Source organism: Oncorhynchus mykiss, chromosome 3, assembly GCF_013265735.2.
Source record: "Oncorhynchus mykiss isolate Arlee chromosome 3, USDA_OmykA_1.1, whole genome shotgun sequence".
NCBI lineage: Eukaryota > Metazoa > Chordata > Actinopteri > Salmoniformes > Salmonidae > Oncorhynchus > Oncorhynchus mykiss.
In genome coordinates this window covers 67,957,833-67,982,031 of record NC_048567.1, presented here as the reverse complement: position 1 = coordinate 67,982,031, position 24,199 = coordinate 67,957,833, and the positions used below count along the sequence as shown (strand labels likewise).

The window sequence follows — 24,199 nt, the reverse complement described above, 5'->3', positions numbered from 1 at the left end:
GCAAGAACGCCCACGAGTGTGTAGATTAAAAAAAAAATGTGACTTGCACAACCTGGTTATAAAAGCAATCTCACGTCACCCATATCCATCATAAAACACAATGCTGCCTAGCAGAATACAATGTTAAGTGTCTTAAAAGCTATGTTCATATTACAGCCACTGTACGGACCAGATAACCGAATGGAAGAATGAATTGATCTTCAGTAGGTCACTGTGACCTGTGCTAAGATAACACTGGCAGACTTGTCTCAAGGTAAACACATGACATGAGAAATTATCAGACTTTTTCCAGATAACATTGTTTTTTTTACTATCCTGGGAACACACTGCCCTTGCACTTTATACAAACTTGGCATTTGTTCACATATTAAACCACAAGAGGCTTGAATGTTAAGGGACTTAAAAGGTGTTCTCAAATTACAGCCACTGTATGGACCAGATGACATTGGAACACTGCCTCTTGGAGCAATATCAATGGAATGTAGGCCAGAGTTTCTGTAGAAAACCACAACAGCAGCACTTCTCGTATAGACTGAGCTCTGACGCATGAATGTGAGTAATTGAAGTGTCTGGATATGAAGGATCACAGACAGACAGACACACAAGCACTCACACAACACTGACAGAGACCTCACTATACGATATTATCCCAATACTTAGGTGCCGATACGATATGTCCCTCGAGTCTCACAATACTTTGGATTCTATATGTACTGCGATTCTATACTGTGATTTTATTGCAATTTAATGTTCCAAACATATTGCTCACCATCTGACTGCACAGGGACAATATAGAGCCACGAGAAAACAAGTTTTGATGAGTCATGGAAATAAAACTGGTGAAATCAAATAGGCTCCTTATTGAACAAAATATGATGGGGAACAAAGCTATGAAGGAGAAATACTGGACTTTTTGTGCAGGTACAGCAAACTAGCTAAAAATAATAATATTGTGAAATTGTCCAATTTATATGATACGATATATCGCCAAAAATATCCCAATATGTATGTAACATACATTTCCTCCCCATCACTACACACATACACACACATTTACGAGAGGTTGAGACATTTGTAGTACTGTATGGGTTTTATTTTATTGACATACATATTCATTATAGACTCTGCATTCATTTTAGAATATAAACCTAGTTTTAACCTAGCTATTCAACTTTTACACAAACATTTAACAAGGACTAAACCACATAGCTCCAAAATCTATACCAAAATTCTGCCAAGAATAGTCTTGCCCATTCCAATTGTGGTTTAAAGGTTGCAGGACACGCGACCTCTACAGTGTCTCTGCAGGCCTATGTTTGGGTTTTAAGGCACTGATATAACCAGAAACGATTCTCAAGATAAGTGGGACTTTTGACAAATAAAACATAACAAAACAAATATGACACACCACCACACAATTGTAGGCAGTACACACTCTCTCAAAAACACTCCTTCATTACAGACACACATTATTTTATTTAAGCATGCACTCTGAGTTAGAGATGCATCTAAGCTACATTAGCTGACAGCGAGGCTAATCCTTATGACTGATATTTGACAAGCACAGGTATAGTGTTGTTGCTGGGTCCAGAGAAATGCTTTGCCTGGAGGGGTTCATACATCAACATCCTAGTCATCGTCAGGCTTTGGTTTTAGTTCTCTCCATGCTGTACTCAGCTCTGTGCTTGGTGCTAGTTGCTTTCATTCTACAATCTACGCTTTAATGTTTCTAAAACAAGCACCAGAGAGAGCCGACGGAATATAGCACAGGAGCCATTGCAATCACATATGATCTCCAAATCAAGCATATAACAAATTGTACATAGACGCAAACACATTTGCCAAAAAGCAAAGGATTCTAACTAAACGGGACAATCCACTAAGGCCTGAAACTATGCTGCTAGTCATGGAGGGAGAAGTGCATTTGTCAAGTAGTATCAAGTATCATAGTAAGACATCCCCTTCCCCTACAATGAGACACTATCATGGTCTTGCTCAACATTTCTCTAACACATCTGAAAGGACTTTAAAGGTGAGTTTATTTCCTTGATGGAGAAAGGTGTCCCAACAATTCACTCCAAACATCTCAAATGTTTCTCATCGCCAACTATTTACCGCTTGCTATTTTACAAAAAAAATAAAACATAACAACAAATACTGTGTTTATAATGTGTAGATAGAAAAACAATATTTAAAAAGTCAGCAGTAAAAATGGCCCCATTCCTAGTGCAGGGGTGCAGTAAAACAATAGAACATAACTCAAGAAACTCCCCAAATAATACTCTTGACTGCCCTGCATCTAACACACATAAACAAAAAGCTATAATAATTAACATATGAGTAAATTCAGGAACAACACAGGGCCTTATCAATGGAAGAAGAGTGAAGTCTTTTCTCTCTCTCTCTTTCCTTCACACCCTCCTTCTTTAGGCATCTTAGGCCTCCTTTGTGCTGACCTTCATCTTCTCCACTGTTTCCTGTTTTTGTAAGAGAGAGAGAAAGCATATGTGGGAGGAGAGTTAAATATTGTAATGATAATAATAATTGTATGCCATGTAGCCCTAGTTAGATAGTTACAAATAAATAGCCACACTCAATACCCCATTTTACTCTACACAGTGTGGAGAATGACTGTCCCCTAGTTCCTCTTGTGTAGGGATCTCTACCGGTTCTTAACTGCAATATTGGATAACTTTTTTGTATTAATACATTCAGCCCACAGGGCTGTAAGTTGTTGTTGGAAGATATTCTGTTTGAGGACAGAGTACATGAACTCGCTGACTCTGCTATTGTGGAGAGCCAGAACTGCTCCCCCGTGAATTTAACTAAAGCAATACACACACACACACACACACACACACACACACACAACTCGCCCAACTGTTTATAGACAGATTCCAGAGCTACCCCATATGTCTGGGGAGATTGGAGGGCGGCCCGGTCTGTCCCTTGAACTTTGACATCCCGTTGCTGACCTGGTGCTTGTTGAGCTCTGCCACACGGAGGCTCCATTCCTCCTCGGTCATCTCCTGCCCTGCCTCCCCGGTCTCCTCGACGACCGCTGTCTTATCTAAGAAAGAGATGCAAAGGAAGAAAAAATTACAGGATCAATTGGAGAGAGAGAAAGACAGGTGTTGAGTTCTTATTTGTAAGCCCAGTATGTGGTTCAGGTGACTTGTAGATGAGCCAGGGTGTCTATACTGGTGTGCCTATCCTCACCATTGCAGGTCATGGCGGTGCAGACCCAGTTGCCGCAGGCACACACACAGCGGTTACACTCCACCTGTGTCTCAGCCCCATCCTTATAGGTCTCATCCTCCAGGGCACACTCTGCAGAAGAGGGGGGCACATAGAATTTTGTGCCTCGCATACACACCGTATCTAACAATAATGTCTGTTCAAGTGACCAGAAATGATTAAATATCCTCTGTTTTACTTGAGTTGGTTTGTTCTAGATGTCTAAATAAAACATTTAGTGCAGTTGAGTAGTGCTGTAGTCCGCAGCAGAAAGAGAGCACTAGAGGGATATAGACTGTGTGTACAGTATGTTAAAGCACTCTATTATCTATGACTTTGGCTCTGGTGAGGCCCCAGGGTAGGTTCTGTGTTCCGGACTGGAATGTGTGCTGCAGCTGTGAGGGAAGTCATAGGGCTCTCTCCTAGAACCGCTCTTCCTATCACACTGAACTTTCCCCTACATCATTAATGCACAACTTCTGATCAACTTAGTACAGTACAAAAGACCAAGAAAAAATACAGTTGTCTGTAAATAAATCACATTGAGATGTTTTTGTTGCAGTGAATTTCAAGTATGTTAGGGTGAGTTACAGTGGATTTGCCTATGGTTGTGGTGAATGAATTTACTATTTAACATATGTAAATCCCATGCACTGTAAACACATACTGCCTGCTGACTGCATGTGTCTAAGAGGTTGATATAGAGGTATTTGTGTAATGTACTGAGAAAAAAAACATGTGTGGTGTCAGCAGTGGTGTGCAGTGTGTCAACGGTCATGTGTCTGGGAGCTCACTCTTCTCAGGTGGGTTGAAGCCGGGCTTCAGGCAGTTGAGGAACTCATCGAAGCTCAGCTTCCAGTCAGTGTTCTCATCGGACATCTCGATCAGAGCGTCCACACATAGGCTCCTGGGAAGAGCAGAGAGAAACACACACACAGGTTCACATTCACTGACTGTACTCATAGCTAAGTACAGTGCATTCGGAAATTATTCAGACCCCTTGACTTTTTCCACATTTTCTTTACGTTACAGCAATATTCTAAAATGGATTTAATACATTTTTCCCCTCATCAATCTACATACAATATCCCATAATATCAAAGGCAAAAACAGTTTAGATTTTTTTTGCAAATAAATAAATAGAAATACCTTATTTACATAAGTATTCAGACCCTTTGCTGTGAGACTCGAAATTGAGCTCAGGTGCATTCTGTTTCTATTGATCATGAGATCTTTCTACACCTTGATTGGAGTCTACCTGTGGTAAATTCAATTGATTGGGCATGATTTGGAAAGGCACACACCTGTCTATATAAGGTCCCACAGTTGACAGTACATTTCGGAGCAAAAACCAAGCCATCGGGTCATAGGAATTGTCCGTAGAGCTCCGAGACAGGATTGTGTCGAGGCACAGATCTGGGGAAGGGTATCAATCAAAAAATATTCTGCAGTATTGAAGATCCCCAAGAACACAGTGGCCTCCATCATTCTTAAATGGAAGAAGTTTAGAACTACTAAGACTCTTCCTAGAGCTGGCCGCCCGGCCAAACTGAGAAATCAGGGGAGAAGGGCCTTGGTCAGGGAGGTGACCAAGAGCCCGATGGTCACTCTGACAGAGCTCCAGAGTTCTTCTGTGGAGATGGGATAACCTTCCAGAAGGACAACCATCTCTGCATTACTCCACCAATCAGGCATTTATGGTAGATTGGCCAGACGGAAGCCCCTCCTCAGTAAAAGGCACATAACAGCCTGCTTGGAGTTTGCCAAAAGGCATCTAAAGGACTCACAGACCATGAGAAACAAGATTTTCTGGTCTGATGAAACTAAGATTGAACTCTTTGGCCTGAATGCCAGGCGTCACATCTGGAGGAAACCTGGCACCATGCCTACGGTGAATCATGGTGGTGGCAGTATCATGAGACTAATCAGGATCGAGGGAAACATGAACGGAGCAAAGTTCAGTGAGATCCTTGATGAAAACCCACTCCAGAGTGCACATGACCTCAGACTGGGGCAAAGGTTCTGAATACTTACAGTATGTAAATGTGATATTTCAGTGTTTTTTATTATATAAATTATATTAAAAAAAAAATGTAATCAAGTTTTTCTTTGTCATTATGGGGCATTTTGTGTAGATTGATGAGGGGAAAAAAACAATTTAATCAATTTTAGAATAAGGCTTTATTTAACATGACAAAATGTGGAAAAATTCAAGGGGTCTGAATATGTTGCGAATGCTCTGTATAGCTGTTGAGATGGTTATTGGGCATAGTGTTTGACTGTGCTGGGTGTTTGATAAAGTGAAGTTAATGGAATGTTTTGCCCACAGAATATTATTTTCAATGCTTCATTTGTAGGACCAAGAGTTTTTCCCGGTCAAGTCACATGGCCTGTAAAAACTCAGGGCCCTACTCATGTGTGGGCAATAGAAGTGGCTGATTACATCAGCTTCTTACATCAGCTTCTTACATCAGCTTCTTACATCAGCTTCTTATCTCCAAACCTGCAGAAGCATTGCAACACTTCTCAAGTGAGCAGCACAGTGGAAACCCAGGCTCTGATCATGTACAGAACAGGTGAGGTTAAGATCACCCACAGGAGGCCTGGGTCACACAGGGTTCAATGCAGAGAGAGGGACAGTAGGGCTTAATATAGCACCAGCTCCTCAGAAACCCTCTACTGTACAGCTGAGAATATGATATCGATACTGTATATGATATAGGTACTTTATAGGTATATACATTTACGGTATGTTATGTAAATGGCTCAAATTTACACCACACCTAGACAGGCTGCAAACATTATATGATGATCTATGAGAATGTGAATTACCTGTTTTGTAAAGTGTCATATTTTTCTGTCTACTGAGCTAAAAAATATATATATAAAAAATATAAACAGCACCAGTCAAAAGTTTGGACACACCTACTCATTTAAGGGTTTTTCTTTATTTTTAAAAATGTTCTACATTGTAGAATAACAGTGAAGACATTCAAACTATGAAATAACACATATGGAATTATGTAGTAATCAAAAAAGTGTTCAACAAACTAAACATCTTTTATATTTGAGATTCTTCAAAGTAGATACCCTTTGCCTTGATGACAGCTTTGCACACCCTTGGCATTCTCTCAACCAGCTTCACCTGAAATGCTTTTCCAACAGTCTTGAAGGAGTTGCCACATATGCTGAGCACTTGTTGGCGACCTTTCCTTCACTCTGCAATCCAACTCATCCCAAACCATCTCAACTGGGTTGAGGTCAGGTGATTGTAGAGGCCAGGTCATCTGATGCAGCACTCCATCACTCTCTTTCTTGGTCAAATAGCCTTTACACAGCCTGGAGGTGTGTTGGGTCATTGTCCTGTTGAAAAATAAATGATAGTCCCACTTGGCGTAAACCAGATGGGATGGTGTATCGCTGCAGAATACTGTGGTAGCCATGCTAATTGAGTGTGCCTTGAATTCTAAATAAATCACTGACAGTGTCACCAGCAAAGCAACCCCACACCATCACACCTCCTCCTCCATGCTTCACGGTGGGAACCACACATGTGAAGATCATCCGTTCACCTACTCTACATCTCACAAAGACACCAAAAATCTCAAGGGACAGATTTACATCGGTCTAATGTCCATTGCTCGTGTTTCTTGGCCAAGCAAGTCTCTTCTTCTTAATGGTGTCCATTAGTACTGGCTTCTTTGCAGCAATTCGACCATGAAGGCCTGATTCACGCAGTCTCCTCTAAACAGTTGATGTTGAGATGTGTCTGTTACTTGAACTCTACGAAGCATTTATTTCGCTTGATGGTTTTTGTGACTGCACTTGAATGAAGGACTGTCGTTTCACTTTGTTTCTTCGAACTGTTCTTGCCATAATATGGACTTGGACTTCAGTATACCACACCTACCTTGTCACAACACAACTGATTGGCTCAAACGCATTAAGAAGGAAAACATTTCCACAAGGCACACCTGTTAATTGAGATGCATCCCAGGTGACTTCCTCATGAAGCTGGTTGAGAGAATGCCAATAATGTGCAAAGCTATCATCAAGAGTGGCTACTTTGAAGAATCTCAAATATAAAATGCACTTTTTTGGTTGCTACATGATTCCATATGTGTTATTTCATAGTTTTGATGTCTTCACTATTATTCTACAATGTGGAAAATAGTAAAAATAAAGAAAAACCCTTGAATGAGTAGGTGTGTCCAAACCTTTGACTGATAATGTATGTATATATACAAATAAAGGTGAAATAGCATGCACACAAGTACACACACACACTGACCTGAGCAGCTTGTTGCTCTCCTGGTCTGCATATGACTGCATGTCCACGTTGGAGTCATTATGTTGGATGAACTTAAGGAGCTCTGAGGAGTCCAGCAGGGAGTCACCATTGTCGTAGTTCTGTACACACACACATGCACACAGAAACTAGCAGAGTTAGTAGGAGTGGAGAATAGAAGAGTGTCATGGGCCTCTGTAGGCCAATATAAAATCATAAAAGTGAATAATAACCAGAAAACCTAATAACTGATATGACCAGAAGAAAAGTGAGAGTGGGGGGGATTGGGTATAATAATACATATATTTTAGCCTTTAAGCATAACCCCCCCCACACTCTCACTTTTCTTCTGGTCATATCAGTTCCTCTCTCAATCATTTTCTAAATATCTCCCTCTACCTGATAAAAACTCTCCTTCCAAGACTGCTAATCCACAGTGAACTTTGCACTTTGAGACTGTCTGTGGCGGTCATCACCAGTGGTCATCGGTCACCTGACAACCCTACACTGTAAAGGGGTTGAAGTGAATTTGACAGTAACTTACAGACAGCTATCGGTAAGTAAGACACTGTATTTCATAGTGCAGTATACCTACTGTAATCTAAATACAATAGTAAAGCAAGTACTGTGTAATGACATAGTTGAATACATCCAATGTACTGTATTGCAATGTAAAAAAGTAAATGCTAATGTAATCATAATGAATAAATTAATGAACTAATGAATGAAAGTAATTGTGGGGGAGATTTCACAGTATTTTACTGGAATTACATGGAATTGGTGAAAGGTTGTCTACAAGGTAATGTATTTACACAGTACAGCATATCATTTATTATTTGGTGATTTATATCACTTCCACAAGAGGCCGTAACAAAGGCGTCCAAACTGGCAGCAATTACTTGGCAAAACAGACCAAAGGTTTAAGACTTGCCACTGCACTCTATCCCTTCTACATTTTAAATTGATGGGGCACTATAAACACATGAGTTACATTGGTACAGCACTCACATTAACGGGTTCAACAAATAAGGCATCTTGCAAAGGGAACCTCAAAAAACAACAATACCCATTAGTGATCAAAATGTTCTTGGCGCTCCAAAATTAAGGTACAGTACTGTTTTCTGTGGGGTGGAATTACAGTACTACTTGAAATACAGAAACTATTTCCCGCCCACTACATTTTCCCACAATGCATCATACTTTACAGTATGCTGCAGTATAATGCTTTCACAGTATTTTACAGTTGATAATACCCAGAATTACAGTATAAATTATAGTTTTCCATTACAGTGTAGAGCCATCCTCGAATTAAAGCTTCTTGAAGGGATACATCTTTAACAGTCAGAGTTATATTCTATAGAGAGATTGACAGACATACTGTATATACAGTATAAACAGTGGGGCAAAAAAAGTATTTAGTCAGCCACCAATTGTGCAAGAGAGGCGTGTAATTTTCATCATAGGTACACTTCAACTATGACAGACAAAATGAGAAAAAAAATCCAGAAAATCACATTGTAGGATTTTTTATGAATTTATTTGCAAATTATGGTGGAAAAATAAGTATTTGGTCAATAACAAAAGTTTATCTCAATACTTTGTTATATACCCTTTGTTGGCAATGACAGAGGTCAAACATTTTCTGTAAGTCTTCACAACGTTTTTCACACACTGTTGCTGGTATTTTGGCCCATTCCTCCATGCAGATCTCCTCTAGAGCAGTGATGTTTTGGGGCTGTTGCTGGGCAACACGGAATTTCAACTCCCTCCAAAGATTTTCTATGGGGTTGAGATCTGGAGACTGGCTAATTCACTCCAGGACCTTGAAATGCTTCTTACGAAGCCACTCCTTCATTGCCCGGGTGGTGTGTTTGGGATAATTGTCATGCTGAAAGACCCAGCCACGTTTCATCTTCAATGCCCTTGCTGATGTAAGAAGGTTTTCACTCAAAATCTCACGATACATGGCCCCATTCATTCTTTCCTTTACACGGATCAGTCGTCCTGGTCCCTTTGCAGAAAAACAGCCCCAAAGCATGATGTTTCCACCCCCATGCTTCACAGTAGGTATGGTGTTCTTTGTATGCAACTCTGCATTCTTTGTCCTCCAAACACGACGAGTTGAGTTTTTACCAAAAAGTTATATTTTGGTTTCATCTGACCATATGACATTCTCCCAATCTTCTTCTGGATCATCCAAACGCTCTTTAGCAAACTTCAGACGGGCCTGGACATGTAATGGCTTAAGCAGGGGGACACGTCTGGCACTGCAGGATTTGAGTCCCTAGCGGCGTAGTGTGTTACTGATGGTAGGCTTTGTTACTTTGATCCCAGCTCTCTGCAGGTCATTCACTAAGTCCCCCCCCCCCCCCCCCCCCCGTGTGGTTCTGGGATTTTTGCTCACCGTTCTTGTGATCATTTTGACCCCACGGGGTGAGATCTTGCGTGGAGCCCCAGATCGAGGGAGATTATCAGTGGTCTTGTATGTCTTCCATTTCCTAATAATTGCTCCCACAGTTGATTTCTTCAAACCAAGCTGCTTACCTATTGCAGATTCAGTCTTCCCAGTCTGGTGCAGGTCTACAATTTTGTTTCTGGTGTCCTTTGACAGCTCTTTGGTCTTGACCATAGTGGAGTTTGGTGTGTGACTGTTTGAGGTTGTGGACATGTGTCTTTTATACCGATAACAAGTTCAAACAGGTGCCATTAATACAGGTAACGAGTGGAGGACATAGGAGCCTCTTAAAGACGGAGTTACAGGTATGTGAGAGCCAGAAATCTTGCTTGCTTGTAGGTGACCAAATACTTATTTCCACCATAATTTGCAAATAAATTCATTAAAAATACTACAATGTGATTTTCTGGATTTTTTTCCTAATTTTGTCTGTCATAGTTGAAGTGTACCTATGATGAAAATTACAGGCCTCTCTTATCTTTTTTAAGTGGGAGAACTTGCACAATTGGTGGCTGACTAAATACTTTTTTGCCCCACTGTATGTATGTATGTATGTATGTATGTATATATATATATATAGAGAGAGAGAGAGACTACAGTGCCTTCGGAAAGTTATCAGACCTCTTGACTTTTTACACATTTTGTTACATTACAGCCTTATTCTAAAATGTATAGTTTCCCCCCCTCTGATCAATCTAAACACAATGTTCAAGTCCGGGCTCTGGCTGGGCCACTCAAGGACATTCAGAGACTTTCCCCGAAGCCACTCCTGCGTTGTCTTGGCTGTGTGCTTAGGGTCATTGTCCTGTTGGAAGGTGAAACTTCGCCCCTGTCAGAGGTCCTGAGCGCTCTGGGGCAGGTTTTCATCAAGGATCTCTCTGTACTTTGCGCCGTTCATCTTTGCCTCGATTCTGACTAATCTCCCAGTCCCTGTTGCTGAAAAATATCCCCACAGCATGATGCTGCTACCAACATGCTTCATCGTACGGTTGGTGCCAGGTGTCCTCCAGACGTGACGCTTGGCATTCAGGCCAAAGAGTTCAATCTTGGTTTCATCAGACCAGAGAATCTTGTTTATCATGGTCTAAGAGTCTTAAGGTGCCTTTTGGCAAACTCCAAGAGGGCTGTCATGTGCCTTTTACTGAGGAGTGGCTTCCGTCCGGCCACTCTACCATAAATGCCTGATTGGTGGTGCTGCAGAGATGGTTGTTCTTCTGGAAGTTTCTCTCATCTCCACAGAGGAACTCTGGAGCTCTGTCAGAGTGAACAATGGTCACATCCCTGACCAAGGCCCTTCTCCCCCGATTTCTCAGTTTGGCCGAGCGGCCAGCTCTAGGAAGATTCTTGGTGGTTCCAAACTTCTTCCATTTAAGAATGATGGAGGCCACTGTGTTCTTGGGATCCTTCAATGCTGCAGAAATGTTTTGGTACCCTTCCCCATATCCGTGCCTCAACACAATCCTGTTTCGGAGCTCTACGGACAATTCCTTCGACATCATGGCTTGGTTTTTGCTCTGACATGCACTGTCAACTGTGGGACCTTATATAGACAGGTTTTATTTACCACAGGTGGACTCCAATCAAGTTGTAGAAGCATCTCAAGGATGATGAAAGGAAACAGGATGCACCTGAGCTCAATTTCGAGTCTCATAGCAAAGGGTCTGAATACTTGTGTAAATAAGGTTTCTGTTTTTTTTAAAATACATTTAATACATTTCAAAAAAGCTGTATTCTCTTTGTCATTATGAGGTATTGTGTGTAGATTGCTGAGAAATGTATTTTATTCAATCCATTTTAGAATAAGGCTGTAATGTAACAAAATGTGGAAAAAGTCAAGGGGTCTGAATACATTCCGAACGCACTGTATACTAAAAGCTCCATTATATCACTGTGCTCTGTCTTTGTGGAGAGTTAATGGAACTCTCAGACAAATGAGGAGACTGGAGGAGACAGGAGAACAATGGTGTTTTGATATCGCATGAATCTTTCTCATGTTTCCATGTGTGTAGAAGAAACAGTAACCAGTGGAGATAAATTAATATTTTCTGAACATTGACGGCAATTCCTCTTTAAGGCCCTCTCTGAGCCAATGGGAGAGTGGCAGGGCCAGGGGTCCTTCACCACAGGATGAGGACGATCATTAAGGAGAGTTACGGCTGTCCACTAACATGACTGAGATGGCTGTCACATAAATGATCAGGCAGTGTCTGAGGTAGCTTTGATGATTTAGGGTGGAAAGGAAGAGAGGGTGGATGAAGGGATGGATGGAGGGATAGAGGTTCCCCTCTGAGTGTTTAGATCAGCACACTGCCAGTCTGAGAGTGTAAGGGAATGAAGATGGGTGGTATGTGATTTGTGATATGGGGTGGTGGGTACAGGAGACCATAGGCTGGCCAGTGTGAGAGAGGGGCTGAAGGTTAAGGGGTGTCCCTCCTGTGAAGACCCAATAGTTTCCAGTAGCGTCAAGCATTGCGCTGTTTATGACTTCACACCTATCAACTCCCGAGATGAGGCTGGTGTGACCGAAGTGAAATGGCTGGCTAGTTAGCGCGCGCTAATAGCCTTTCAAACTTCACTCGCTCTGAGCCTTGGGGTGGTTGTTTCCCTTGCTCTGCATGGGTAACACTGCTTCGATGGTGGCTGTTGTCATTGTGTTGCTGGTTCGAGCCCAGGGAGGAGCGAGGAGAGGGACGGAGGCTATATTGTTAAACTGGCAATACTAAAGTGCCTATAAGAACATCCAATAGTCAAAGGTATATGAAATACAAATGGTATAGAGGGAAATAGTCCTATAATTCCTATAATAACTACAACCTAAAACTTCTTACCTGGGAATATTGAAGACTCATGTTAAAAGGAACCACCAGCTTTCATATGTTCTCATGTTCTGAGCAAGGAACTTAAACATTAGCTTTCTTACATGGCACATATTGCACTTTTACTTTCTTCTCCAACACTTAGTTTTTGCATTATTTAAACCAAATGGAACATGTTTCATTATTTACTTGAGGCTAAATTGACTTTATTGATGTATTATATTAAGTTAAAATAAGTGTTCGTTCAGTATTGTTGTAATTGTCATTATTACCAACAAATAAAAAAAAGAATCGGCCGATTAATCGGTATCGGCTTGTTTGGTCCTCCAATAATCGGTATCGGCGTTGAAAAATCATAATCGGTCGACCTCTAGTTTCCAGTCACCTCTCCTAGTTGTAACAGCTGATGACAAATGCTATGTGCTATGTGGAAGGTGAAGACAACGTTTATCAGTATGACTAATTCATTTTCCATATGGTCCAAAACATATGAAGCTGTGTCTATAAAACATGTCTCAAGATCATAGTTTCGGACTTCATAGAACAGATATCACAACTGAAACGCTTGTTTCACACACACACACACACACACACACACACACACACACACACACACACACACACACACACACACACACACACACACACACACACACACACACACACACCTTGAAGTATTTCACCAGGATTTCAGTGAAGTTGGAGCCTTTGACAAACCAGCCGTCTGGGACCACCTCAGTCTGCAGCCACTGGATCACACGGTGCCTCAACTCATTACGATCTGCTACATAACACACCACTGGAGAGACCGAGGGAGAAAAGGAAAGAGGGGGGTTGAGAGAGAGGGGGGGGGTTGAGTGTGTGTGTGTGAGCGAGAGAGAGAGAGATAGACAGAGAGAGAAGGAAAGAGGGTGTGAGAGAGAGAGAGAGAGAGAGAGAGAGAGAGAAGGGGTGTGCGAGTGAGAGAGAGAGGGGGGGACAGAGCCATAGAGAAAGAGAGAGAGAGAGAGAGAGATAGAGAGAGAAAGAGAGAGAGAGAGAAGGGGTGTGCGAGTGAGAGAGAGAGGGGGGGACAGAGCCATAGAGAAAGAGAGAGAGAGAGAGAGAGAGAGAGAGAGAGAGAGAGAGAGAGAGAGAGAGAGAGAGAGAGAGAGAGATGTGACACAGTCAAAATCCACAATCTAACAGGTACTCTAGCCATTTTGACACTCTCTAGTATGGTAAAGGGAATGCACACAATCCCTGTTCTGTCCAGAGCACACCAGTACCTCCCAGCTCATTATGTGCCCAAATGTACAGTCCTGTGCCCTAACCCTGCACACTCCCTATCAGTTAACTGAAGAGTGCTTATCACAAGTGCAATAAGAGATCAGTAGAACACTGATATTGCTATGAGAGAGGTGTACTATGTCTGATAAAGCTCCATAAGGACTAGAGGAAATAAGAGCTGAGATACAGAGCTCTTATTGGCTGAGCACACAGATCTCCCAAGTCACACTCACTCACCCGGGCTGGCGGCTGCATGCTCTGCTTTCTTCTCTGCAGACGACAAAGAGAGAGAGCGAGAGCGAGAGAGAGAGTGAGAGAGTGAGAGAGATTGAGAGAGAGCGAGAGAGAGAGTGAGAGAGAGTGAGATACAAAATAGAGGAACACACAGAGAGAAAGAGAACAGCTTTATTTAATTGTTTTACAATATCTAGTGTTTGTTTCCCATCTAGTGTTTTTCATCATGTCATTGTCACATTGCCACAATAACCAATAATGCCCATGGATACCATGACATGATGGCCTCTCTGTGACACTAGGAGAGGATTCATCAACCTGATCAATGTCCAGGCCAACAGACAGACAAGAGGTCATTGGGCGTATAGGTTCAAAGTTCAACACTAGCTAAATCGAAGATGAGCCTGGGACCATATATTTTGCCTGTCTGTCGGATGATGATAGGATAGCCTTATATGGCCAACAGCTGACCTGACAGCTCACACGTATTACTGACTGTGTCATGACAACCAGAGATTATGCCCCTGAGTACATAGGCATCAGATAGCAATAGAGGTCAGTCATGTGCTATACACACACAAAGTTAACAAGAAAGTATGTGCATGTTTTTTCCCCACCCTGGCAGTGTCTGTCGTGGGCCACCTGGATCTTGAGGCCGGTGAGACATGCGTCTCGGTGGAGCTCACAGTGGTTGCGGTATGTCTTACCGTTACTGCCACACACTGAACGCTTGTGTGGCTTACAGCTCTAGAGACAGAGAGAAGGGAAGAGAGGGAGACAGAGAGAGATGGAGAAGGTGGGTGGGAGGAGAGAGGGAGAGATAAAGAGAGAGCAATAAAGGGAGAGGGTGGGAGGAGAGAGAAAGAGAGAGAGTCTTAATGACCCCGAATAAAAAGATCAGGCATCTTAATGACCGTGAATAAAAAAAATCATGCCAAAAGTGGCATACCTGGACACACAACACACTCACATGCTGATAAACTCTGTTATTCACACACACGCAGGCACACACATGCATAGTCACACACATGCATAGTCACACACACGCACGCACAAGCTCACTATCAAGTACTGTATATTCACAGTACAGTCAGTATGTTTTGTATTTTTCTTCAATATATCACGTCCTGTTGTTTTATACAATATTTGAGTGATATACACTACCGTTCAAAAGTTTGGAGTCACTTAGAAATTTCCAATTTTTTTTGTCCATTAAAATAACATCAAATTTATCAGAAATACAGTGTAGACATTGTTAATGTTGTAAATGACTAATGTAGCTAAAAGGCTAATTGATCATGACAATGCCCTTTTGCAATTAGTTAGCACAGCTGAAAACTGTTGTTCTAATTAAAGAAGCAATATAAAACTGGCCATCTTTAGACTAGTTGAGTATCTAGAGCATCAGCATTTGTGGCCAGAAACAAAGAACTTTCTTCTGAAACTTGTCAGTGTATTCTTGTTCTGAGAAATGAAGGCTATTCCATGCGAGAAATTGCCAAGAAACTGAAGATCTTGTAAAACGATGTGTACTACTCCCTTCACAGAACAAGTCCTCAACTGACAGCTTCATTAAATAGTACCCACAAAACACCAGTCTCAATGTCAACAGTGAAGAGGCGACTCCGGGATGCTGGCCTTCTAGGCAGAGTTGCAAAGAAAAAGCCATATCTCAGACTGGCCAATACAAATAAAAGATTAAGATGGGAAAAAGAACACAGACACTGGACAGAGGAAGAAGCTGTAAGATGGCGCCGGAGAGGAAGGCAGACGTTTTACAACCTATTGTGTTTTTTTGTTCGGTTTATTTGCGTTGTTTGTAACTTTTAAAAAAAGCTTATTTTGTACATAATGTTGCCACTACCGTCTCTTATGACCGAAAATAACTACTAGACATCAGGACTGCGATTACTCACCACGGACTAGCAGAACCCTTTTCTCCCTTTCATGACTCTGACGAGCCCGACGCGAATAACATACGGCTTTTTTGGGAACAGGCCCAGATCCCCGTGATTTGTGTGAAGAGGAGGTGGTGAAAAAGGGGCCAAAGTGCGGGCTGCCTTCTGAGAATTTGCCGGCGATCGAATTTAACCCCCACTTCCTTCCATTCTGCTAGCAAACGTGCAATCTCTTTCCATCAGCACATAAATGTGCAACCAGAGGGAAAAAAACTCTGGACAACCTATACTCCACACACAGAGACGCATACAAAGCTCTCCCTTGCCCTCCATTTGGCAAATCTGACCATAAAAGTCTATCCTCCTGATTCCTGCTTACAAGCAAAAATGAAAGCAGAAAGCACCAGTGATCAAATAAATTAAAAAGTGGTCAGATGAAGCAGATGCTAAGCTACAGGACTGTTTTGCTAGCACAGATTGGAATATGTTCCGGGATTCCTCAAATGGCATTGAGAAATACACCAGCACATCAGTCATTGGCTTCATCAATAAGTGCATCGATGACGTCGTCCCCACAGTGACCGTACGTACATACCCCAACCAGAAGACATGGATTACAGGCAGCATCCGCACTGAGCTAAAGGCTAGAGCTGCCGCTTTCAAGGAGCGGGACTCTAACCCGGAAACTTATAAGAAATCCCATTATGCCCTCTGATGAACCATCAAACAGGCAAAGTGTTAACTTCTTATGGGCAGGTGGGATGGTAGCGTCCCACCTGGCCAACATCCTGTGAAATTGCAGAGCGCGAAATTCAAACTACAGAATTATAAATATTTAACTTTCATAAAATCACTGGTGTAATACATCAAAATAAAGCCTAACTTCTTGTTAGTCCAGCCGCTGTCAGATTTCAAAAAGGCTTTATGGCGAAAGCACACCATGCGATTATCCGAGGACAGCGCCCCGCATACAAAACCATGAAAGACATTTCAACCAGGAAGGTGCGACACGAAGGTCAGAAATAGTGATATAATATGCCTTACCTTTGATGATCTTCTTCTGTTGGCACTCCAAAAAGTCCCAGTTACATCACAAATGGTCCTTTTGTTCGATAATGTCCTTCTTTATATCCATAAAAACTCAGTTTAGCTGGCGCGCTACAGTCAATAATCCACCCAGTTTCCCTCCATCAAAATGCATACAAAATTAATCCCAAATGTTACTAATAAACTTTTCCAAACAAGTCAAACAACGTTTATAATCAAACCTCAGGTACCCTAATACATAACTAAACTATACAATTTAAGACGGAGAATCGTTATTGTTTTTACCGGAGGAAAATACCAAAGAACGCGCTCTCATTTACACGCTTGGAAACACTACAGCCAAAATGGGAGCCACCTAGAAAAACTACAATTTCTGGCTCATATGTCCAAACACCAGCCTGAAACTCTTTCTAAAGATTGTTGACATCTAGTGGAAGCCCTAGAAACTACAATCTGGGAGGACTTCGCCTTATAATAAAAGTGACAGCCATTGAAAATAGTGGTAGGCTGAATGTTTTTTTTTGGGGGGGGGGGGGGGATTGTTTGTCCTCGCGGTTTCTCCTGCCATATCAGTTGTGTTATACTCACAGACATTATCTTAACAGTTTTAGAGTATTTTCTATCCAACTCTATCAATTATATGCATATCCTAGCTTCTGGGCCTGAGTAACAGGCAGTTTACTTTGGGCACGCTTTTTATCCGGACGTGAAAATACTGCACCCTACCCAAGAGAGGTTATACAGGACTAAGATTGAATCGCACTACACCGCCTCTGATGCTCGTCCGATGTGGCAGGGCTTGCAAACCATTGCAGACTACAAAGGGAAGCACAGCCGAGAGCTGCCCAGTGACCCGAGCCTACCAGACGAGCTAAACTACTTATGTGCTCATAACACTGAAACATGCATGACTGCACCAGCTGTTCCGGAAGACTGTGTGATCATGCTATCCGCAGCCGATGTGAGAAAGACTTTTAAACGTGTCAACATTCACAAGGCCGCAAGGCCAGACGGATTATCAGGACGTGTACTGCGAGCATGCGCTGACCAACTGGCAAGAATCTTTATTGCACTCCACATTGCCCTTTCCCACCTGGACAAAAGGAACACATATGTGAGAATGCTATTCATTGACAACAGCTCAGCGTTCAACACCATAGTGCCCTCAAAGCTCATCAATAAGCTAAGGACCCTGGGACTAAACACCTACCTCTGCAACTGGATCCTGGACTTCCTGACGGGCCGCCCCCAGGTGGTAAGGGTAGGTAACAAGACATCCGCTACGTTGATCCTCAACCCAGGGTCCCCTCAGCAGTGCGTGCTTAGCCCCCTCCTGTTCACTCATGACTGCACGGCCAGGCATGACTCCAACACCATCATTAAATTAGCTGATGACACAACAGTGGTAGGCCTGATCACCGACAAAGACGAGACAGCCTATAGGGAGGAGGTCAAAGAGCTGGCTGTGTGGTGCCAGGACAACAACCTCTCCCTCAACGTGATCAAGACCACCTGCAGTGGAGCAGGTTGAGAGCTTCAAGTTCCTTGGTGTCCACATCACCAACAAACTAACATCGTCCAAGCACATCAAGACAGTCGTGAAGAGGGCACGACAAAGCCTATTCCCTCTCAGGAGACTGAAAGATTCAGCATGGGTCCTCAGATCCTCACAAGGTTCTTTAGCTGCACCATCGACAACATCCTGACTGGTTGCACCACTGCCTGGTATGGCAACTGCTCGGCCTCCGACCGCAAGGCACTACAGAGGGTAGTGCGACCAGCCCAGTACAACACTGGGGCCAAGCTTCCTGTCATCAAGGACCTCTATACCAGGCGGTGTCAGAAGAAAGCCCTATAAACTGTCCAGCCACCATATTCATAGACTGTTCTCTCTGCTACCGCACGGCAAGCGGTACCGTAGCGCCAAGTCTTTGTCCAAGAGGCTTCTAAACAGCTTCTACCCCCGTCTTGAATATATTTCCTATTAATTTTGCAACTAATTTCATGTATGTTTTCATGGGAAACAAGGAAATGTTTAAGTGACCCCAAACCTTTGAACAGTAGTGTAGTATTTGTGTTGACTATTTACGTACTATTGCTCTAGTCTTGTACTTATTGTTAACATTGCATGGTGAGGAAGTTTTCTAGTAAGCATTTCATAGCACCGGTTACACTGTTTACTGTGCATATGACCATGATTGGACTCACCTCTATACACAAGCAGCTGGGTTCTCCCTTCTCAGTGACTGCACACTCTCTTCCTGCGCCACAGAACACATTGGCACAAACCTTACTCTTAGTCTGCACCTCCTGAGTAAAGAGAAAACACACACTGTTAGTATTGAAAACACACACACAGCTTTGGCATTTAAAACTCACACGTAAGCACACTGTCAGCACTAAGGATATACGCCCTGGATAAAATACTGTGATAACATATATCAGACACAAGGTGGAACTGTTACACTATTCTCAGAGCCAGTGGTTTCAAACAGAAGGGTGAGGTTCAGTGTGCTACTAAAATACTCTCCATCACGACACTGTCAGTTTCACTACAAAACCACATGGAAATGACACCATCACTCTCAACCCCTCAGAAACCACAATAATACAACCAGCAAACGCACACACGTACATAGTCGTGCGCATGCGAATACAAGCTCAAATCAAATCAGATGTTGTATCAAATCAAATGTTATTTGTCACATGCGCCGAAAACAACAGGTATTACAGTGAAATGCTTACTTACAGGCCCTTAACCAACAATGCATTTAAGAAAAGTACCTAAAGAAAGAAGAAATAAATAACAAATAATTAAAGAGCTATTTCTCTTGAAACTGCGTTGTTGGTCATATTCACATGGTGGCAGCAGGTAGCCTTGTAGTTAAGAGCATTGAGCCAGTAACTGAAAGGTCACTGGTTCGAATCCCTGAGCTGGCAAAATGGAAAAATCTTCATATCTTTTGTGGGGCGACAGGTAGCCTCGTGGTTAGAGCATTGGGCCATTAACCGAAAGGTTGCTAGATCAAATCCGTGAGCTGACAAGGTAAAAATCTGCTCCTGAACAAGGCAGTTAACCCACTGTTCCTAAGCTATCATTGTTTATAAGAATTTGTTCTTAACTGACTTGCCTACAGGGGGTACTGGTACAGAATCAATGTGCAGGGGCACTGGTTAGTCCATGTAATTTAGGTAATATATTCATGTAGGTAGAGTTATTAAAGTGACTATGCATAGATAATTACTGAGAGAAGCAGCAGTGTAAAACAGGGGGCAATGCAAATAGTCTGGGTGGCCATTTGATTAGATGTTCAGGAGTCTTATGGCTTGGGGGTAGAAGCTATTTAGAAGCCTCTTGGAACTAGACTTGGAACTCTGGTACCGCTTGTCGTGTGGTAGAACAGTCTGTGGCTAATGTCTTTGACAAGCCTGGTATAGAGGTCCTGGATGGCAGGAAGCTGGGCCGTATGCGCTACCATCTGTAGTGCTTTGCAGTCGGAGGCCGAGCAGTTGCCATACCAGGCAGTGATGCAACCAGTCAGGATGCTCTCGATGGTGCAGCTGTAAAACCTTTTGAGGATCTGAGGACCCATGCCAAATCTTTTCAGTCTCCTGAGGGTGAATAGGTTTTGTCGTGCCCTTTTCACGACTGATATACATAAATATATAAATAATGGAATGAGGTATAGACAGCATGGACCGTATATGAATAGAAAAGGTGTATCACAGTATTTTTTTAACTATTTTTTTAACCTTTATTTAACTAGGCTAGTCAGTCAAGAACGAATTGTTATTTTATAATGACGGCCTACCCCGGCCAAACCCTCCCCTAACCTGGATGACGCTGGGCCAATTGTGCCCCGCCCTATGGTGTTACAGTATATGGGATGAGCCATGGCTAGAATACAACGCATATGAAGTGGATGAAACAGTATGTAACATTATTTAAGTGACCAGTGTTCAATGACTATGTACATACGACAGCAGTCTCTAAGGTGCAGGGTAGAGTACCCGTTGGTAGCTGGCTAGTAACAGTGACTAAGGTTCAGGGTAAGGTTATGTGTGGAGGCCGGCTAGTAGTTACTATTTAACTGATGGCCTGGAGATAGAAGCTGTTTTTCAGTCTCTTGGTCTAAGCTTTGATGCATCTGTACTGTCTCTGCCTTCTAGATGGTAGCGGGGTGAACAGGCCGTGGCTCAGGTGGCAGAGGTCCTTGATGATCTTCTTGGCCTTCCTGTGACACTGGGTGCTGCAGACGACCTGGAGGGCAGGCAGAGTGCTCCCGGTGATGTGTTGGGCTGATGGCACCACCCACTGGAGAGCCCTGCAGTTGCAGACGGTGCAGTTGTCGTACCAGGTGGTGATAAAGCCCAAAAGGTGCATCTGTAGAACATTATGAGGGGCAAAGACTAATTTCTTCAGCCTCCAAATTTCTTCACCACACTGTCTGTGTGAAGGGACCATTTCAGGTTGTCAGTGATGTGCACGCCGAGGAACTTCACTGTGGTAGATGAAGGAACCAATCTATATTTTCAGACTGTCATATTTATGACTATTTATCTGGTCAATATGGCAGTGTATTATCTCTGTTGTTTGTAACAGTGTGTTATATGTGGACATATGATTGTATCATAAATTGTATTTGAATGTTTAAGGACTCTTGGAAGATGAGACCAAATGAGGACTAAAAGAGATCCTAATAAAAATCATTCCATCGTGGCTCTGTCAATGTTGATGTGGGCGTGCTTTCTTTGCTGTCTCCAGTAGTCCACAATCAGTTACTTTGTTTGGTTGACGTTGAGGGAGAAGTTATTTTCCTGGCACCACTGCGTGGCCACGCAGTCATGGGTGAACAGGGAGTACAGGAGGGGGCTGAACACGCACCCCTGTGGGGCCCCCCTGTTGAGAATCAGCGTGGCAGAGGTGTTGTTGCCTACCTTCACCACTTGGGGGCAGCCCGTCTGAAAGTCCGAGATCCAGTTGCACAGGGAAGGGTTCAAACCCAGGGCCCTGAGCTTAGTGATCAGCTTGGAGGGCACTGTGGTGTTGAAGGCTGAGCTGTAGTTGATGAACATCATGCTTACATAGGTATTTCTCTTGTCCAGGTGGGATAGGGCTGGTGAGATTAAATTACTTACATCGGCCATGGAGTCGAGAGCTGATGTCTGTCTTACTGGAGCAGCATAACTTTCGCCACAAACTCCCAGAAGACACTCTTTCATTGCCATGACAATGGGTAATTTCCCTTTATATAGAGTACTGACAAGTTCTCTCTATCTCTACTTAAGTGAAGGTCTCTCACATTCACTGCTGTATGTGGCAGGCGTTAGTTACCATGCCAGCCATGCTTAAGCTCACCTCAAGAGAGGACACGCAGGAGTGTAAACAGGAAGTGGCCAGGAGTAAATCTCAACTTCTGGGTGTAACATGACTTCTCATCAGTGGAAGAACCCGGCCAACATAATGTGGTGATAGAGGCAGTTTTGGATGGTATGAGCAAAAGTGAGTGTGTGTGAACAGTAGAACTCTACCAACTGTATTGTGTAGAAAAGATATGGTGTCATGCAGAACACACAGTAACGGTCTGATTTCATTTTATTGGTTTCATTCAATCTCTCCATACTTTTCTATTTTTCTGTTGCTCTTTATTTTCTTTGTTTCCTTAAATCTCTGCCTCCTCTCCCTTAAAACAAGGGTAGTACACTTGCCAAGTAGTTCACATGAGCAACAGGCCAGCCAATTACCAGCTGCCAAGCATAGCTCTGAGAGTAGCTTCACAGCCCTCCCAACTACCCCTTCTCGTTCTAACTGTGTGTGTTTGCGTGTGTGTATGTTTTACTTGTCCACCAAACAGAGTTGTTTGTTAGTGTGTATTTGTTTGTGTTGGTGTGTCTTAGCCTTTCACCAAACAGGGTTGTTTGTTAGTGTGTATTTGCTTGTGTAGGAGTGTCTTACATGCTGACCAGACCGGACACATCGCATGCGCGAGTGTCGAAAAATAAATGTAGAAATCCATGTTATTCAATTATTGTACCCACACTGCTCACGCGCCAACGAGCGTCTGCGATGCCAAGGGCTAAAATAGAACTCCTTAATGTCATTGGTTCAGAGTTTGTTTTGATATTTTAACCTGCGTGTCGTGATCGCGTTTGGTGTAGGGAGATAAAATAAATGTATGCACGATGGCGCATGCGCGCAGCCGGTTTGGGTTCCGTGTTAGCTTTTCCACCAAACAGGTACCACCACATTCCATGACTCACAGATGTACACACACACAAGCGAGGAAAGCAGAGCAGAGTGAAGGCAAGCAAAGAAAGCAGCAGGGAATGAGAATCACACAGACCATGTGAATAGGCTCAAAGGAAAATACAGCTCAGACTCCAGATGTGGATACACCCTGTTTTAAACACACACACACACACACACACACACATGCGCGCGCACACACACACGCGCACACACACGCGCACACACACACGCGCACACACACAACAGAATGTCTTCCAACATTGATTCTAACTAAATCATCTCTCTCCTGTGTGTGTTCTCTGGTGTATAGTCAGATTGCTAGATGTAGTAAAACTCTTCCCCACACTGATCACAACTGGAACTCCCTGGAGGCTCCTGTGACCTGCCCTCTGTCCAATCAGTTTTCAGGAATCTAATGCCAGGCTACCATGGAGGTCATGGTTACACAGCATATTGTACTGTACTAACTAGAGAGATAGAGGAGGAAGGGGACATAGAGCAAGAAACCTGGGTGAATGTCATTGCCAACCAGACTACAAGTTTGTTATTTTGGTTGAAAAGCAAACACACACCCACCCACACACAAATATACACAAACACAACCCTGCTTGGTGGAAAAACTAAAATGCACCCTACACACAAACTAACAAACAACCTTGTTTGGTGGAAGAAAAACAAAGACAAGCACAAACAAACACACACTAA

At 42.9% G+C, this 24,199-nt stretch overlaps 1 protein-coding gene across 1 annotated transcript in view; it reads right to left on the bottom strand.

The window, feature by feature from the left end:
- Positions 1 to 1,075: 1,075 nt before the first annotated feature.
- The window catches only part of LOC110520461 (follistatin-related protein 1), a 36,079-nt gene continuing 12,955 nt past the window's right edge, over positions 1,076 to 24,199 (bottom strand). The window contains exons 3-11 of the mRNA XM_036975016.1: positions 19,453 to 19,554; positions 14,917 to 15,046; positions 14,303 to 14,335; positions 13,465 to 13,595; positions 7,529 to 7,647; positions 4,032 to 4,144; positions 3,220 to 3,330; positions 2,976 to 3,070; positions 1,076 to 2,477 (exon numbers count right to left, since the gene is read on the bottom strand). Coding sequence (XP_036830911.1) covers positions 2,436 to 2,477; positions 2,976 to 3,070; positions 3,220 to 3,330; positions 4,032 to 4,144; positions 7,529 to 7,647; positions 13,465 to 13,595; positions 14,303 to 14,335; positions 14,917 to 15,046; positions 19,453 to 19,554 — 876 coding nt within the window. The 3' untranslated portion in view covers positions 1,076 to 2,435. The remainder of the gene's footprint in view (positions 2,478 to 2,975; positions 3,071 to 3,219; positions 3,331 to 4,031; positions 4,145 to 7,528; positions 7,648 to 13,464; positions 13,596 to 14,302; positions 14,336 to 14,916; positions 15,047 to 19,452; positions 19,555 to 24,199) is intronic.